General features: G+C 42.9%; 1 protein-coding gene across 1 annotated transcript in view; it reads right to left on the bottom strand.

Moving 5' to 3' along the window:
• The window catches only part of TAFA4 (TAFA chemokine like family member 4), a 175,179-nt gene that overhangs the window by 14,281 nt on the left and 141,070 nt on the right, over positions 1–19,828 (bottom strand). The window contains exon 4 of the mRNA XM_061396436.1: positions 15,853–16,008. Within this exon, the coding sequence (XP_061252420.1) occupies positions 15,853–16,008 (156 nt within the window). The remainder of the gene's footprint in view (positions 1–15,852; positions 16,009–19,828) is intronic.

The raw sequence follows: 19,828 nt of genomic DNA, 5'->3' as shown, positions 1-19,828 counted from the left end.
AGAGAAAACAGCTAGTAACAAAACCTTGTGAACTCACATCTTAAAGACAGACCCCACATCTGACCACACAACCCACAATTCACAAAAGATGTCTTCAGGACACAAAGTAACTCTTATCCTTAGTGAAGTCTGACATCTCAGAAAAGGCATTGGGACATCACTGAAAGAAAGGAGAAAAAAAAAAAACCTTTGAAAAGTAACTGTCTTCTAGTCCTAGGCTTTTGTCTTATTAAGCTTTTATCAACCTGATGTTTAGAGAGCATTCAGTTTGACAAAATAAATTAAGCTTCATTGTACTACACGTTTATCTCATTTTATCATAAACCAATCCAGCATTATCTCTATAGGGCTATATTTTGATAAATGTGTAGAATACAGTTCCTACCACAAAACAGCCTTGTCTATGCCCGAAGAAGATGCAAAAGGAAGAATGCTTAACAGCTAAATAGTTTCTGTTTCAGGATCCAAGTAATCACAGCTTCAATCAAATAATTCTTCATTCCTTCTCCCAAATCCCAAATGTGTATTACAGACACATTTCAATAATTCAGGGGGATTTCATAAGTTAATTATAATTTTTAAAAAAGCTGGATGGGAGGAAAAAAGAGCTATTTTTAACTACTAAAAGCTGTAATTTCCCAGAAAAGCACAAAAAACACTAGATAAGTATCTGTGGTATGGATTAACAAAAACGCATAAAGATAGTCCAATGTCTGTACCAAAATTAATGCCCCTCTTCTTGCCTTTAATTTAAATGTAAATTCAAGTAAATTTTATATTTTAGATCCTATCCTTATTGACAAATAAGATAAAAGGAAGGTATCAGCAGACACTAGGTCTCCCCACATGCCAGTTAGCAGCATGATATTGCATAATTATTATGGGATAAAGATTAAGCAGGTAAAGCTAAAAAGCCCGATTCAAAACATATTCAAATAAGGAACAGAAGATCAGAGACATATGAGAACAGACATACATCCTAACTAGAGTCTAAAGTACAACTTCTAACACCGCCTCCGTGACTTTGAGCCCATGAACGCTGACTATTTGAGCCCAACACCGACTATTTGCCAGGCAGTGCTCGTGCAGGGGACACAGATATGAAGACTCACAATCCTCTCTCTCTCAGGGTTTTGGGATGCCCTGGCCACCAGATGTTACACCAAGCTTACACAATGGCATAAAGCTTATCCTGCAACACAGAAGCTTCAAGTCCCACGTTCCCACTTAAATACACTCGCGCATCTGGAGTGCTCTGGAGGTGCACATGCTTAGCGGCTCCCATTCACACTGGACACACGGACATGATGCCACTCAGAGATGGAGATATACAGAAAGAACACTTGCATCATCACAGAAAGCTCTACTGTGCAGATTCCGCTCTGAGACCAGACACTCGGTCTCCACCACTCACTGATCCTACCCACCAAGGCACTCAAGTAGCCTGTGAGCATGTTTCCTTTGCCACGGACGGAACCAAAATGCCTTTCAGTAGAAGAACAGCTAAATAATTACAACCTGCCCATATGAAGGAATGCTGTAGAGCAATTAAAAAGGAAACAGGTCAACACGTACTAGGACACAAAGATCTCCACAACATAGTACTAACAGGAATAATGCACACTGAGTTAAGAAATAGCCACTGGGATATCCTATCCGTTTGTGTAATACACATTCATACCAAGATCGACCACATTTTCTGCAGACCTGTTTTAAATACACAAGTATATATATTGACCGAACAGAGAAATGTAGTTACCCAGAGAGTAGAGGCCAAAAAGGATTTTCCCACATATCAAATGTAAAACAAGCTAGTGTATGGTAAGGGATTAGCATTTCCTTTACTAAGAGACAGATGCTAATGGGAACTACTGTACTTTGTAGTTCCCCAATAAAAGTGCTTTCTGAATTGTAACACATGATTTAGACATACAAGATTTTTATATTCAAATTTCCCAAACCAGACAGAGTATGAACACAGTTTATGTAATGATTCATGACTTCCTGTAGACGTGCAAAGTCTACAGAGGTCATGTTTGGTCTGGATAAAATGGCAGAGTAGGAAGAGCATGAGTTCATCTCCTACCCTGGAGACACCAAAACCACAAACAGATACAGAGCAACTGTTTCTGAGAATGACCTGAAGGCTGGGAGAACAGGCTTTCTGCAAGTAAGTCTATAAAGAAAACGTCACGTCCAAACAGGTAGGAGGGGCAGGGGCGCAGTGCAGTCAGAACCCACACCCCTGGTGCGGGACCCGGGGTGGGGAGGGACGTCACGACCGGGAAGCCCCCAGCCCAGGAGCGGGCGGACGGGCCCCACGTCGGGTGGCCCAGCCCAGGGGTCCTGCACCAGCAAGGTGAGCTCTTAGAACGGCCTTGAAAACCAGCGGGACTCAGGGCGAGGAGAGCTGGGGGAACGCAGACAACTGACACTCCGCTCTTGAAGGATTCACACACAAACTCACTTATTCCAAGTCCCAGAACACAGGCAGCAGCTTGGAAAGTGCCCCTGTCACACGGGAAGGAAATTCAGGGACTACGTTTAGGACGAGTACCAGAGAGGCAAGCCTCTGGTATCACCTCCAGGGACAGAAGTGCTGACAGGGGCTATTTTCTTGAACCCTCTTTTTACCTAGCTGGCCCAGTGCCGCTGTGCGGCATTTCTGCAGCCCCATCTACCGCGCTAACACTGTGCCCCGCCCCGCTGGGGTCAGTCCCTCCCAAGGAGAGCCACCCTTCCCTGGTGGGCCACCTCAGCGCCCAGGTGCCCCTGCAAACCAGCTCCCATAAGGGGAACTCCGCACAACCGCACTCTCACAAGAGTCATGATCAAGCCTCACAGCCGGTTGTCCCAGAGACCAGTTTCATACCCAGGACGTGCCATAAACAGTCCTGGCCAAGCCACACAACCAGCCAGCCAGGGCATCAGCCCTGCCCCCATTGTGTCTGCAGCAGCAGAGACTCAGCCCTAAAAGGAAGGTGCACGCGGCCCACGCCGGTGATTCCGGTGTCTGGGGGGTGCAGGGTAAGGCGGAAGACATATGGGACCTGAGCCCTGGCACACTCCTCTCTAATCTGCAAGCCAGGAACACTTCTCCAGGGCTCTGGTTGCCAGAAGAACCGGGGTGGGGCATGGAGAAGTGCTGCCGCCTTGTGGACATTTCCTGTATTAACAACTTTAAACCCAGTGTTTCTGGCACTTCATATTTACAAGGTTTATGGGGCTGTAAAGCACGCCTGCTCTCAAGAAATGTCCTGGGGTAGGTAATCGAAAAAGAATTCAAAACATGGAGGACTTTCACGAAGGCAATTTCAAGAGATAAATTTAACACAGCTTTTTTTCTTTTAAGCACATGAAAAGATGCTCCACATGGCTCATTATTACAGAACTGAAATCAAAACTACAACGAGGTATCATCTGCCACTAGTCAGGATGACCAACATCAAAAATCTACAAATAATAAACGCCAGAGAAAGCATGGAGAAAAGGGAACCCTCCTATGCACTCGTTTTGGGAATGAAAATTGATAACAGCCACGATGGAGAACAGTATGGAGGGTCCTTAATAAACTAAGCAAAGAAGCACCACATGACCACTCCTAGGCCCATATGGAAACAAAAACCACAACTGGAATTGGCACACACACGTAAATGTTCACTGCAGCACTGCTGGCAAAAGCCAAGGGGTGGAAACAATGAGAATCTCCATCCAGAGATGAACAGATAAAGAAGAGGTGGGACATATATACAGGGGAATATTCCTCAGGAATAAAACTGAATGAAAACGATGCCTATTCCAGCAACATGGGTAGATCTGGGTATAATCATCCTTAGTGAAGGAAGTCAGACCGAGAATGACAAAATGGCCATGGTATCACTGATGCCTGCAACCTCAAAATCGATACACATGCACTCATTTGCAAAACAGAAACAGAATCACAGACATAAAAAACGAACGGTTGCCAAAGGGGCAAGATGGGGTGGCAGGAAAACAAATTAGGAGATTGAAATTAACATAAACACAGTAATATATTTCAACTAGAAAATCAACCAGGACCTATTGTATAGCAGACGGAACTCCACTTAACACACTGCAGTAAGATGTATGGGCAAAGAATCTGAAGAAGAATTGATACATGCATATGTATAACTGAACCAGGTTGATGCAAACTGAAAAGAAACACAACATTGTGTGTCAATGTTACTCCGATATGAAACAAAAATTAAAAAGATAAATGCCAACGACACAGGCCTTGGACCCCTGGCCTGGAGTCACATCCTTGGAGCCTGAGCCACCCTGAGTCCCAAGGCTGGACTGGGTTGGAGCTGGGGAGGATGTGCCAGTAAATAAGCCCCCTTAAACCTGAAGTGCCTGGTCCCTGTGGATGGGACCCTGATCTCCATATCCAGATGCGCCCTCCTACCGCTCAAGCAAACCTAGAGCTTTCAAACGATGCTGACCCTTTGGGCTGGGATCTTAAAGAAGTCTCCTGTCCTCCAACAACCCCAGTGGTGGGCTTCCCACCAGCAGCCTCCTTCCTGGCAGTCCTCCCACCTAAGTACCATAGCACACTCAGCATCACAGTTAGGGGAGGGCTTGGGATTTCTGTGGGGAGTGCAGGTTAAGGGGGAAGAAGTCATGAGACAACTCTGGAACAGATTTTCTCTGGGGCTCTGGTTGCCTGAGGAACCTAAGTGGGGCCAGAGAAAGGGCTGCCGTCTTATGGACTTCTCCTGAAACAACAAATTGAAAACCAGGACTTAGGACACTTCAAATTCACTATTCGCAGATGTAAAGGACACCTGCCCTCAAGTAATGTCCTGAAGTAGATAACTGAAAAAGAATTCACAAGGCAGACCTTCAAGAAGCCAATTTCAAGAGGTCAATTTGACATACCTTTTTTTTTTTAAGCACACGGAAAGATGCTCCATGTGGCTCATCATTAGAGAACTGCAAATCAAAACCACAATGAGGTATCCCCCTTACCAGTCACAATGGCCATCATCATAAAGTCTACAAACAGTAAATGCCAGAGAGCACATGGAGCAAGGGAGCCTTCCCATTCTGTTTTTTTGGAGTGTGAATTGGTACGAGTCACAATGGAGAACAGTATGGAGGTTCCTTAAAAAAATAAAAACAGAGCTATCACACGATCTAGTCATTCTACCCTTGGGCCTAAAGGCAGAGAAAAACTGGAAAAGATGCTTGCGTGCCAACATTCACTGCAGCACTAGTTACAATAGCCACGATGGGGAAGCAGCCAGTATGTCCATGGACAGATGGATGACAAAGAAGATGCGGTACAGTTACAATGGAATATGACTCAGCCATTAAAAAAAGGAAGAAATAGGGCCACTGCCAGCAACATAGATGGATCTAGAGATGACCGTACTAAGTGAAGGAAGTCAGAGAACGACAAATAGCCTACAAGATCACTTACGGGTAGCATCTAAAAATCAATGCAAATGAACTCATTTGCAAAGGAAAAACAGTGACCCACACCTTAAAAACAAACTTAGTGTTACCAAACAGAAAAGGTGGAGCAGAGGGAGGGATAAATGAGGAGGCTGGGATGAACATATATCCATTAATATGTATAAACAAGTTAATCAACGAGGACCTACTGTGTAGCACAGGCAACTCGACAGAACACTGTAATAACCTAAACAGGAAAACAAAGAAGAATAGATAGACGTCTATGTATCACTGAATCAAGTTGCTGTACACTCAAACACAAGATTATAAATCAACTATATTCCAATAGACATTAAAAAGATTTTTTAAATGCCATCAGTATTCCCCTCAGGCCTCGGGTACCTGGCCTGGTGTCACATCCCTGAAGCCTGAGCTGCCTTGGGTCCCAAGGCTGGACTGGGGTGGAGCTGAGGGGCCTGGGGAGGGATGTGCCAGCAAATGAGCCCCCTTAAACCTGGCATGCCTGGTCCCCTGTGGAAAGTGAAAGTGTTAGGTGCTCAGTCGTGTCTGACTCTTTGCCACCCCATGGACTGTAGCCCACCAGGCTCCTCTGACCATGGGATTTTCCAGGCAAGAATACTGGAGTGGGTTGCCATGCCCTCCTCCAGGGGATCTTCCAAACCCAGGGATCGAACCCGGGTCTCCAGCACTGCAGGCAAATTCTTTACCATCTTAGCCACCAGGGAAGCCCTGTGGATGGGAACCCCTTCTCCAGATCCAGGCAGGCCCTCCTACAGCTCAACCAAACCCAGTACACCCAAAGAACAGTGGACCCTCTGGGCCAGAAGAGCTCTAAAAAGTCACCTGGTCTCCAAGTCTCCCGGAGCTGGGGTTCCCACCAGCTATCTCCTTCCTCAGAGTCCCCCCACCTACAGCACCCTCAGCATCACAGTTCTGACAGGGCTTAGGATCTGTCTGGGTGGTGGAGGGTAGCGGGGGAAGAAGTCGTGAGACAGGAGCCCTGGCACAGCGTACTCTATAACAAGCCAGGAACATGACTTTCTCTAGAGTTCTGTTTGCCCAAGGAACCCGACTGGAGCATCAGGAAGTGCTGCCAAGAATTTTCCTGGGGGTACAGTAGATAGGAATCTGCCCGCCAATATAGGGGACACAAGTCTGATCCCTGGTCTGGGAAGATACCACATGCCGTGGAGCAACTGGGCCCGAGCGCCACGGCTACCAAGCCTGCACTCTAGAGCCTGTGGTCTGCAACAAGAAAAACCACCACAGTGAGAAATCCAAGCACCACAAACGAGAGTAGTCCCCGCTCTCTGCAACTAGAGAAAAGCCAATGCAGTGACAAAGACCGGGCACAGCCAAACTAAATTAATAATAAAAAGTGCTGCCGCCTTGTGGACATTTTCCATAACAACAACTTTAAAATCGCGTCTTATGGGCACTAAGAGTTGGGCACGACTTAGCGGCTTCACTTTCACTTTTCACTTTCATGCATTGCAGAAGGAAATGGCAACCCACTCCAGTATTCTTGCCTGGAGAATCCCAGAGACAGAGGAGCCTAGTGGGCTGCCGTCTATGGGGTCGCACAGAGTCGGACACGACTAAAGCGACTTAGCAGCAGCAGCAGCAGCATATACACAAGGCCTCAAGAAATGAGGCCATTTATCTCCTCAAGAAATGTCCTGGAGTAGGTAGGTAATTGAAATCATGAATTCAAAACAGGTCAGACCATAAGGAAGCCAATCTGAAGAGGCCAGTTTAACATACGCTTATTTTAAAGCACAAGATGCTCCACATGGCTCATTATCAACCATCTGAAAATCTACACAAGGTGTCACCTTGCACTGGTCAGAGTGGTCATCATCGAAAAGCCCACAAAGAATAAATGCTGGGGAGGTTGTGGAAGAAAGAGGATCCTCTTCCTACACTCTTAGTGACGATGTAAATTGGTATAGCCACTACGGAGAACAGTATAAAGTTTCCTTAAAAACTAAGAATTGAGCTAGCATATGATCTAGCACTCCCACTCCTGGGCATATATCCACAGAAAACAGTAATTCACAAATATAAATGCACTCCAAGTTTCACTCCAGCACTGTTTACATCAGCCAAGACAGGGAAGCAATCTAAATGGCTATCGATAGATGAATGGATAATGAAGATGCTGTATATATACACAATGGAATATGACTCAGCCATTAAAAAGAAAAACAATGCTATTTACAGCAACATTTACAGAAAAACAATGCTATTTACAGCAACATGGATGGTACTGGCAAAGTAATATCTCTGCTTTTCAATATGCTATCTAGGTTGGTCACAACTTTCCTTCCAAGGAGTAAGTGTCTTTTAATTTCATGGCTGCAATCACCATCTGCAGTGATTTTGGAGCCCAGAAAAATAAAGTCAGCCACTGTTTCCACTATTTCTCCATCTATTTGCCATGAACTGATAGGACCAGATGCCATGATCTTAGTTTTCTGAATGTGGAGCTTTAAGCCAACTTTTTCACTCTCCTCTTTCACTTTCATCAAGAGGCTTTTTAGTTCCTCTTCACTTTCTGCCATAAGGGTGGTGTCATCTGCATATCTGAGGTTATTGATATTTCTCCCAGCAATCTTGATTCCAGCTTGTGCTTCTTCCAGCCCAGCATTTCTCATGATGTACTCTGCATAGAAGTTAAATAAGCAGGGTGGACAATATGGCATATTGAAAAGCAGAGATATTACTTTGCCAACAAAGGTCCATCTAGTCAAGGCTATGGTTTTTCCAGTGGTCATGTATGGATGTGAGAGTTGGACTATAAAGAAAGCTGAGCACTGATGAATTGATGCTTTTGAACTGTGGTGTTGGAGAAGACTCTTGAGAGTCCCTTGGACTGCAAGGCGATACAACGAGTCCATTCTAAAGGAGATCAGTCCTGGGTGTTCATTGGAGGGACTGATGCTGAAGCTGAAACTCCAATACTTTGGCTACCTCATGTGAAGAGTTGACTCACTGGAAAAGACCCTGATGCTGGGAGCGATTGGGGGCAGGAGGAGAAGGGGATGACAGAGGATGAGATGGCTGGATGGCATCACTGACTCGATGGACGTGAGTTTGAGTGAACTCCAGGAGCTGGTGATGGACAGGGAGGCCTGGTGTGCTGCAATTCATGGGGTCGCAGAGTCGGACATGACTGAGCGATTGAACTGAACTGAACTAGATGGTACTGGAGATTATCAAATAAAGTCAGAAAGAGAAAGACAAGTATCATATAATATCACCTCTATATGGAATCTTTTTTAAAAATGATAATTAATGTATTTATTAACTTATTAGAGAAAGAACTTAATGGTTCCCAGGGGTGAACCTATAGATTGGGAGTCTGGGATTCGCATGTACACACGCTATATTTTTCTTTTATCTGTAAATGTATTTGTTACAAGCATATATCCCAAACCATGAGGTCATTTTAAAATGATTAAATATATATACATATGTGTGTCATATTTAATATATAATGACATGTTATATATATAAGTTCAGAACTTTTTTATTGAGGTAAAACTGAAAATTACACACTGCTGTATTAAAATAGATAACCAACAAGGACCTATTATACAGCGGCCTGAAACTCTGCTCAGTATTCTGTAATAATCTAAATAGGAAAAGACTTTGGAAAAGAAAAGATACATGCATATGTGTAACTGAATCACTTTGCTGTACACCTGAAACACAATGCTATTAACTATACTCCAATAAAAATCATTTTAAAAACAACAGAAAAAGCACATACATTTCAAGTGTCATGGAACATTTTCTAGGATAGATCACATTATTGCCATAAAACAAGTCTCAATAAATTTAAGATGACTGAAACCAAGCATCTTTACCAACCACACAAGTATGAAACAAGAAATCAAATCGCAAGAAGAAACCTGGAGAAAACAAAGATGAGGCGACTGAATAACATGTTACTAAAAAAACAAAAACAAAAACAAACAAAAAAAAACACCAATGAGTCAATGAAGAAATCAAAGAGGAAATCAGAAAATATCTCAAAAATAAAAATAAAATACAATTTTCCAAAATCTATAGGATACAGGAAATGTAGTTCTAAGGCGGAAGTCATAGTGATATAGGCCTATCTCAAGAAACAAGAAAAATCTGAAACAACCTAACTTACCATCTAAAGAAATTAGAAGAACAACAAACACAGCCCAAAGTCAGCATAAGAAAGAAATATTAGAGCAGAAACAAATGAAACAGAGACTAAAGAGAAAATAGACAAGATCAATAAAACTAAGAGCTGGTTCTCTGAAAAGATAAACAAAATTGATTAACCTTTAGCCAGACTCATCAAGCAAAAAAAGAGAAAGGGCCCAAATAAATAAAATCAGAAATGAAAGAGAAGTTACAACCGACACCACAGAAGCACAAAGAATAGTAAGCGATTAGTACAGATAATTATATCCCAGCAAACTGAACAGCCTCAAAGAAATCTAGAAACATGTCCTTCCAAGACAATCAAGAAGAAATAGAAAATGTGGATAAATTGATTACTAGTATTGAAATGGAATCAGTAATCAAAAAACTCACAACAAAGTCCAGGATCAGATGGCTTCACAGATGAATTCTATAAAACACTTAAAGAAGAGTTAATTCTTTTCATATTATTCCAAACATTTAAAGAGGAAAGAATGTTTCCAAACTCATTATCCTTATACTAAAACTACAGACCAAAAGTTAAGACCAAGACTCTACCAAAAAAAAAAGAAAATTACTGACCAGTGTACGTAGTGAACATAGATGCAAAAAATCTCAACAAAATATTAGCCAGCCTAATTCAACAATATACATTAAAAGGACCATGGTAGCGGTTCAGTCACTCAGACATGTCCAACTCCCTGCAACCCTATGGACTGTAGCCTGCTAGGCTCCCCTGTCCATGGGATTCTCCAGAGAATACTGGAGTGGGCTGCCATTTCCTTTTCCAGGGGATCTTCCTGACCTGGGGATCAAACGTGGGTCTCCTGCATTGGCAGGCAGATTCTTTACCAACTGAGCACCAGAGAAACCCTAAAAGGACCACATGCCATGGTTCAGTGGGACTTATTCCAGGAATTTTAGGGTGATTCAATATCTGCAAATCAATCAACGTGATATACCACATTTACAAAATAAAGGAGAAAACTGCACGATCATCTCAACAGATAAAGAAAAAGCACTTGACAAAATTCAACATCCAGTTGCTTAAAAGCTCACAACAAAGTGAGTATAGAGGAAGGCACCTCATGTAATAAAAGCCACAGACAAGAGACCACAGGCAGCATCACACTCAAAGGTGAAAAGCTGAGAGCTTCTCCTCCAAGATCAGGAACAAGACAAGGATCCCTATCATCACTTCTATTCAACGCAGTATTGAAGTCTCACTCCTATGAAAAAGAAATAAAAGTTATCCAGATTAGAAAGAAAGAAGCAAAACTGTCACTGTTTGCAGATGTTACAATAGTACATATTTTTAAAAAACCTTAAAGACACCACCAAAAAACTTAAAACTGATCAAGGGATTCAGTAAAGTTGCAGGATACAAAAATCAATATACATAAGTATATTGTATTTCTATAAACTAGTAATAAACTATCAGAAAGAAAAGTTCAGAAAATGATCCCACATGGGATAAGTCAACCTCATATACCACTGGTGGGAATTTAATCTGGTGCAGCCACTGTGGAAAATATTGAGATTCCTCAAAATACTAATATTAGAACTACCATATGATCCAGCTATCCCATTTCTGGCTATTCATCCAAAGAATAAAAAAAACTAATTGGAAAAGAAATATGCACCCCTATGTTCATTGCAGTATTATTTACAATAGCCAATGTATGGATAAAGAAGATGTGAGATATAGATGTGTGTGTGTATGTGTGTGTGTGTACACATGCACGCACGCTCAGTTGTGTCCAGCTCTTTACAATGCCATGGACTGCAGCCCACCATGCTCCTCTGTCTGTGGGATTATCCTGGCAGGAATACTGGAGTGGACTGCCATGCCCTCCTCCAGGGGATCTTCCTGAGCCGGGGATTGAACCCACGTCTCCTGCATTGGCAGGTGGATTCTTTACCACTGAGCCATGAGGGAAGTCCCTATACACACAACGGAATATTACTCAGCCATAAAAAGAATGAAACTCTGTCATTTGCAACAACATGAATGTATGTAAAGGGTATTATGTGAAGTGAAATAAGTCAGATAAAGAAAAAACAACATACACTTTCACTTGTATGTGGAATCTATAAAACAAAATAAAGAACAAACAAAACAGAAAAAATTTCAAAGATACAGGAAAAAAAAAACAAAAAACTGGTGGTCTCCAGAGGGGAGAAGTATGGGAGGCTGGACAAAACAGGTGAAGAGAATTAGGAGGTACAAACTTCCAGTTATAAATTAAGCCATGGGGATATAATATACAGCATGGGGGGTACAATCAGTAATACTTTAATAATTTTGTATGGCAACAGATAGTTACTAGACTTACCATGGTGATCACTGTGTAATGTATATCAGTGTTGAATCACTATGTTGATCATTTAAAACTATCACAATACTCTCAACTATTATTACTATCATAATAATTCAACAAAAATGATAAAAATCTACATGACTTTTATTAAAAAATTAAAAATCTACAGAGGCAAGCAAACACTGCTGTTACTTTTCCAAATGAATCTGTGATTAGTGAAGATGAAATAATTCTCTGCTATGCTAACACTCACCAAGCATCAGCCAATGCGGAAAGATATAAATAAAAGATCCCGTTCCCATCTTCAAGCAACTTGTAGACTAATGTGAAGACAAACATTCAGCAAGTTTTTACAACAAAATGATATCCATGTCAGGAACTGGAAGTATGGTGAGATACAGAACATATAGATTTGAAAGAACAGGCATCAACTGGACAAATGTGTTTTGAGGAGACAAACGCCAAGATTCAAGTATGGATACAGATGGTGAAGTGCAGAGATGAAAGGGAACAGAGAAGACTGCAGTGTGGCTAGGGTACAGGAGTTGAAAGAAGAAAAAAAGAAAAAAAGACAAAACCAGATTATGCAGGGTTTCATCAGCCACACCAACAGGGTAAGGACTTTAGATTTCATTTTAAAGATGGCAGAAAGTTGCTGAAGTCAGGTTTTATTGATAAATATGAGAGGGACGTGACAAGCCCTATTTCCATAGAAAGATCATTCTGGCTACTGGGTGAATGTTGGAACACTAAGATGGTAAGCTCCGCAAAATATGACAAGGCCCTTAGACTGTGGAGGGGACAGCCGAATACAGAAAAGCAAACTGATCTGAGGACAAGGAGACAGAGTATGATTTGGGCTCAATAATGGAGAAAATACATATATTAAACTGTTCTTAACACTGTACAGGAGGTGCTGGGCAGAACTGCTGGACTCAATATGCCAGCAAATTTGGAAAACTCAGCAGTGGCCACAGGACTGGAAAAGGTCAGTTTTCATTCCAATCCCAAAGAAAGGTAATGCCAGAGAACGTTCAAACTACCGCACAATTGCACTCATCTCACAAGCTAGCAAAGTAATGCTCAAAATTCTCTAAGCTACGTTTCAACAGCACATGAAATGAGAATTTTCAGATGTTCAAGCCGGATTTAGAAAAGGCAGAGGAACCAGAGATCAAATTGCTAACATCCATTGGATCATAGAAAAACCAAGAGAATTCCAGAAAAACATCTACTTCTACTTCATTGGCTATGCTAAAGCCTTTGACTGTGTGGATCACAACAAACCGTGGAAAATTGTTACAGTGATGGGAATGCCAGACCACCTTACCTGCCTCCTGAGAAGCCTGTATGCAGGTCAAGAAGCAACAGTCAGAACTGGACTGGACATGGAACAACGAACTGGTTCTAAATCAGGAAAGGAGCACGTCAAGGCTGTATACTGTCACCCTGCTTATTTAACTTATATGTAGAATACATCATGTGAAATGCCAGACTGGATGAAGCACAGCTGGAATCAAGATTGCTGGGAGAAATATCAGTAACCTCAGATATGCAGATGACACCACCCTAATGGCAGAAAGTGAAGAACAAAAGAGCCTCTTGAAGGTAAAAGAGGAGACTGAAAAAGCTGGTTTAAAACTCAACATTCAAAAAACAAAGATCATGGGATCCAGTCCCATCACTTCATGGCAAATAGATGAGGAAATAATGGAAACAGTGACAGACTTTATTTTCTTGGGCTCCAAAATCATTGCACATGGCAACTACAACCATGAAATTAAAATATGCTTGCTCCTTGGAAGAAAAGCTTTAACCAACCTAAACAGTGTATTAAAAAGCAGAGATATTACTTTGCTGACAAAGGTCCATATGGTCAAAGCTATGCTTTTTCCAGTAGTCATGTATGGAGGAGAAAGTTGAGCCATAAAGAAGACTGGGCACAGAAGAATTGATGCTTTTCAACTATGGTGTTGGAGAAGTCTCTTGAGAGTTTCTTGGACTGCAAGGCGATCAAACCCGTCAATCCTAAAGGAAATCAGTCCTGAATATTCACTGGAAGGACTGATGCTAAAGCTAAAGTTACAATACTTTGGCCACCTGATGAGAAGGGCTGACTCATTAGAAGATACCCTGATGCTGGGAAAGATTGAAGTCAGGAGGAGAAAGGGATGACAGAGAATGAGATGGTTGGATGGCATCACCAACTCGATGGCCATGAGTTTGAGCAAGCTCCAGGAGATGGCAAAGGACAGGGAAGCCCGGGGTGCTGCAGTCCATGGGGTCGCAAAGAGTCGGACACGACTGAGTGACTGAAGAATAGCAACGACGACAACAACAAACTGTTCCCGCTGGAGAGCCAAAATTAGCCATTTTTTTTAAAATGTTAAAGCTCCTCATTCTTTTTTTTAACTTAGGTCTACAATTCTTTATCTTTAATCCCCAAATCCAAAAAGCTCTGAAAATGGCAAGAATTTCTTTATGATGGTAGCAATACCTGACTTGAATTAACATGAGGCTCTTCATCTTGTCTCATCCCATCCTGCATAAATATTCATATATTTCGCTGCATAAATATTAGTATCTGTGATTATGGGGTACAACTGAAGAAGACTTCAGGACTGTTAGCTGATGGTATATGTACTTTTTTATCTTGAGAAAATCTGATGAAATCTGCATTTGGCGACTCACCTGACATCCAGGGTTTCTGGTGAGGAATTATAGTCAGGAAACATTTCACGTTCACCTTCCAGCTTGAAAGGTGGCTAAGATCGTGCTGACATAGACCACAGGCATGCATACCACACAAGTACGCTATACAACCTATATATCTGTGTCTGCCTTTGGTAGGGGAGTTGGCACATGTAAGTCAGCTATTGTTGTCAACTGTATAATTTCAGAGATAAGAATGGGTGTGTGTGTTTTAACCACTTACCTTTAGAGATGCATCCGGTAAGACGGGAAGTGTTCATTTTCACAGGTTCCACGCCGCTGTAGAGAAACAGCTACAAGACTTACCTCCTGTGTGTGTTCCCCTGGGGACTGACACTTGTGTCTAACAAGGTGTCTGCTGGAAGGAGCCAGGGGCATCAAAAGGAATCAGTCCCAGGCCTCCATCTACAACCATCAATCCTCATTCATTTTTCTAAACTACTGGCACAGTACTCAGCTGGGGGATGTGGAAACAACAAATAAATGATACATGATCCCAGACTATTCTCAGGGAACCTGCTCCAAAGATGTCTCACAAATAGTAAACTAGAAAAAAAAAATAGAGTATTCATCTGTAACATTAAAGAGGAGCTGAGAAAACCAGGTTGCTAAATTTTTTGAGCAGCGTTTGAGAGCAGGAAGAGCATGTCTGGGGAGGTGACTGCTCCATTGGATGATATTTGAAGAGACAGCCAGGCAAGAAGAAATCAAAGCATATCTTCCTAGTTGTCTAGTAAGAGAAGTCCTCATTGGTACCTTTTGAGAGACATCATTAATGCCTTACTCATCAAGAAATTTGTAGGGTTACATTTATGCTCACTTTTATTTAATTTTATTTTTCGCCACACTATATCTTCACTGCTACCCACAGGCCTCCTCTAGTTGCAATGCACACCGGCTTCTTGCTGTGGGGCATGCGCTCTAGAGCACAGGCTCAGTAGCTGGTGGCATATGGGCTTAGTTGGGGGATCCTAGGGAATCCTCCCAGGCCAGGAATCAAACCTGTGACCCCTGCACTGGCAGGCAGATTCTTAACCACTGTACCACCAGGGAAGTCCCTTTATGTTCATTTTTAAAGTGACACGGACATAGTTGACCTACTTTTCTTTGGAGTTGCAAAGACAATAAAGCAAGAAGGTTCTTACAGTGTTAGGTCCTTGGGCAACATTAGGGAAACTGACTGTAACGGTCTTACCTTCAACACAAGAGGGCTGAGCCCGAGTCGTGCCAGCAACCTGTCCTGGGAAGCAAGAACACTTGACCGTCTGGGATCGCTCCTCTATGCGGTTCTTGTTACAGCACCTGTGCACTGCAACCACCTCACAGGTCCCTTGCTTGATTTGGTGGTGACCTGGTGGGTAAGAGGGGAACAAAACAGACCCAGTACTGTTAGGAAGAAACGGAACTACCAAGAGGATCAATGACGCCACGACTACAGCTTTCCAATTCCATGTACTGTATCCATGAATCTATGTAAGTTTTTTGTTTTGATGTAACCTTAAACTTAGATAAAGGTAACAAGAATAGTGGCATGAACTCCTATGAACTTGCAGCAGACAGAAATTTGGCTTCTGGGACCTTTAGTCCCCTGGTATCACACCCATGGCTGCTGCTGCTGCTGCTGCTGTTAAGTCACTTCAGTCGTGTCTGACTCTGTGCGACCCCATAGACAGCAGCCCACCAGGCTCCGCTGTCCCTGGGATTCTCCAGGCAAGAACACTGGAGTGGGTTGCCATTTCCTTCTCCAGTGCATGAAAGTGAAAAGTGAACGTGAAGTCACTCAGTCATGTCTGATTCCTAGCAACCCCATGGACTGCAGCCCACCAGGCTCCCCAATCCCCAGGATTCTCCAGGCAAGAACACTGGAGTGGGTTGCCATTTCCTTCTCCAATGCATGAAAGTGAAAAGTGAAAGTGAAGTCACTCAGTCATGTCTGATTCCTAGCAACACCATGGACTGCAGCCCACCAGGCTCCTCCATCCATGGGATTTTCCAGGCAAGAGTACTGGAGTGGGTTGCCATTGCCTTCTCTGACACCCATGGCTATGTTATGTTATTTACATGGCAGCGAGATTTTGCAGCTGTAATTAAGATTATTAATTGGTTGAGTTTCAGAGAGGGAGATTATCCTCGGTTACCTATGTAGAGCTAATGTCATCATGTGAGCCCTTCAAAGCAGAGAGAGAGAATCAGAAGGGGAAGTCAGGTTGAAAATATGAGACGGGCTCCGAAGCACGTCTTGGTGGCTTGAAGGCAGAGGGGCCAAGAGTCAAGGAAATGGAGACCTCAGACCTACAACTACAAGGAGCTGAATTCTGCCAAAAACATGGATGTGCTTGGAAACAGATTCTTCCTTAGGGACCCCATAAAGGAATGCTCTCCTGTTGACACCTTGAATTTAACCCAGAGAAACCAGCCAAACTGTGCCAGTCTTCTCATAGAAACAAGCCACTAAATTTATGGTCATTTGTCAGAGGAGCAATAGCAAACCGATAGAAGATCTTTCACCAAGATACCCTAATCATTAACATGTGACCCCATTTGCTTCATCATTCACTTTCTTTCATATATTTTTTCTGAGCCATTTAAGAGTAAGTCGAAGACATGACATTCCTTCACCCCTAAATACTGTGTATTTCCCAAGAATAATTAATTAACTCTCTGACATAATTAACAAATTCAGGACAATGAACGTTAACATAAAGCTATTACATAATTGACAATCCTCAGTTCAGTTCAGTTGCTCAGTCGTGTCCGACTCTTTTTGACTCCATGGGCTGCAGCACGCCAGGCCTCCCTGTCCATCACCAACTCCCAGAGCTTACTGAAACTCATGTCCATTGAGTCGGTGATGCCATCCAGCCATCTCATCCTCTGTCGTCACTTCTCCTCCCAGCCTTCAATCATTCCCAGCATCAGGATCTTTTCAAATGAGTCAGCTCTCCACATCAGGTGGCTGAAGTAATTTCCCAAAGACTATCCTTCAGAGCAGTTTTCCTTCTCCCTCAGGATCTAATGCTGGATCCCGCATTATATTAAGTTCACTTTTCTTTAGTCTTCTTTTGTCAGAACTATTGCTCAGGCTTTATCTTCCACAACTTTGACATTTTTAAAGAATACATGTCAGTTACTGTGTAGAACGTTCCTCACTTTGGATTTGTCTGGTGTTTCCTCCCGATGAGAGTCAGGCAATGCACTTTGGCAGATTATCCATTTACTCCACTACTGGTGCGGTGCCTGTTAATTACATGCCTAAGGTGGTGTCTACCATGTTTCTCCATCTCTAAAGGTATTATTTTGCCCTTTGTAATTGATATGCATTTTAAGGGGACATGTATTGAAACGATGGCAACACCCCATTCTTCATCAGACTTTCACCGCCTATTTTTAGCATCCATCGATGGTTTCCATCTGAACCAGTTATTAACATGATGGTTGCAAAATTGATTCTATGTTAATGTTCAAATTCTCTCAGATCTAGACAGGAGGAGACCCTTCACACTGGCAGCTCTGTCATTTTTGACACATCCCCATTACTCTTTGAGTTCTTTCTAACTTTCTGGCGCAAATGGAGACTCAAAGATGTGCCAGACTCACCCTTTATTTTCCCTGCCGTCATCATTTTTCTCAAAGGAGACCTGATTGTTTTTAGTGGGGCATCAGATTTAGAAACCAAGGTCTTGGCACAAAGGTTTATTCATTGCTACCAGGGAGTGATTTGGGGCTGAGAGGATAGATCGATCTAGGAGTGTGTGTGCCCGTGTGTGTGTACAGCGTAAGTTCACACCAATATCTCCAATTCCAACCTAGCACCACAGGTTCTCACTACTCTGTCCACAATTCTCTATTTGTATCTCCTGACACCAATAATGAGAAACCTGACTTCCATAGTCCTGTAACAAACAAAAAGCAGTTTAATTTACTTTGGAGTTCATTTTATCAGTTAGAACTCTTCTGTTTTAACAACGGAAACTGATCTGAGCTCACTTAATTCAAAGAGGATTTACTGGAAGAGTATCAGGAGCGAGGAGAGCAAAGAGAGAACTTAGGTTAATAATGTGTGTGCGCTCAGTCACTCAGTCGTGTCCGACTCTTTGCGACCCCGTGGACTGTGGCCCACCAGGCTTCTCTGTCCATGGGATTTCCCCCAGGCCAAGAATACTGGAGCAGGTTGCCATGCCCTCCTCCAGGGGATTTTCCCAATCCAGGGATTGAACCCAGGTCTCCTGCATTGCAGGCGGATTCTTTACCATCTGAGCCACCAGGGAAGCCGAGGTTAATAGTAGCTGAACCTATTCTCATGAGTGACCCTGAGGGAATGATTCTACTCAATGACTCTGTCATTCTGTTCAAGGTCATGTCAGCTGTGGCAACCACCATCTACGGTGATCCCCAGTCAGCCCTGCCTCCTCCAGTCCACACGTTTGTGCAGTCCCTTCCCACATGGTACCAGGGTGGGTCTGCGTGACCAATAGCCTGCTGTCATAATATGGCACTTCCACAAGCAGGTGGCCACTCTTCCTGTGCCCTTTGGATCACTCACTCTCGGGAAACCATGGCATAAGCGGCTCTTATAAAGAAACTGAAGTCTCTTGCCACGAAACCCTGTAAGTGAGCTTCTAGCTATATTTCCTCTGATGCTGCACCAGCACTGGTCTGGGTGCCAATACCAACAGCAAACACCAGGAGCAGTGGTTTGAGGAAGCCGTGCTGCATGCAGCTCTGAGCGTCTTGTGGCCAGGAGTTAGAGTCTGCTGCCAGCAGTCACAGGAGTGAGTAAAATAATATCCAGTTGACCTGTGAACAACGCAGGAGTTAGAAGCGCCAACTCCCACAGACAATCGAAAATCTGAGTATAACTTACGGTTGGCGCTCCTTACCTACAGTTACACATCCACAAATTCAACCAACCACAGGTCATGTGGCACCATGGTGCATATTTATTAAAGAAAATCAGAGGACAGTGGACCTGCACACTTCAAGCCTGTGTTGTTCAAGGGTCAACTGTACATTGTTTCAAGCATCTAAGATCAGGGCTAATTTGTTACACAGTAATAGATAATTTTATTTTTCTGGGCTCCAAAATCACTGCAGATGGTGACTGCAGCCATGAAATTAAAAGACGCTTACTCCTTGGAAGGAAAGTTATGACCAACCTAGATAGCATATTC

Source organism: Bos javanicus, chromosome 22 (genome assembly GCF_032452875.1).
Source record: "Bos javanicus breed banteng chromosome 22, ARS-OSU_banteng_1.0, whole genome shotgun sequence".
Classification (NCBI taxonomy): domain Eukaryota; kingdom Metazoa; phylum Chordata; class Mammalia; order Artiodactyla; family Bovidae; genus Bos; species Bos javanicus.
The sequence above is the reverse complement of the archived record's forward strand: the minus strand, read 5'-3'. Positions and strand labels throughout refer to the sequence as shown.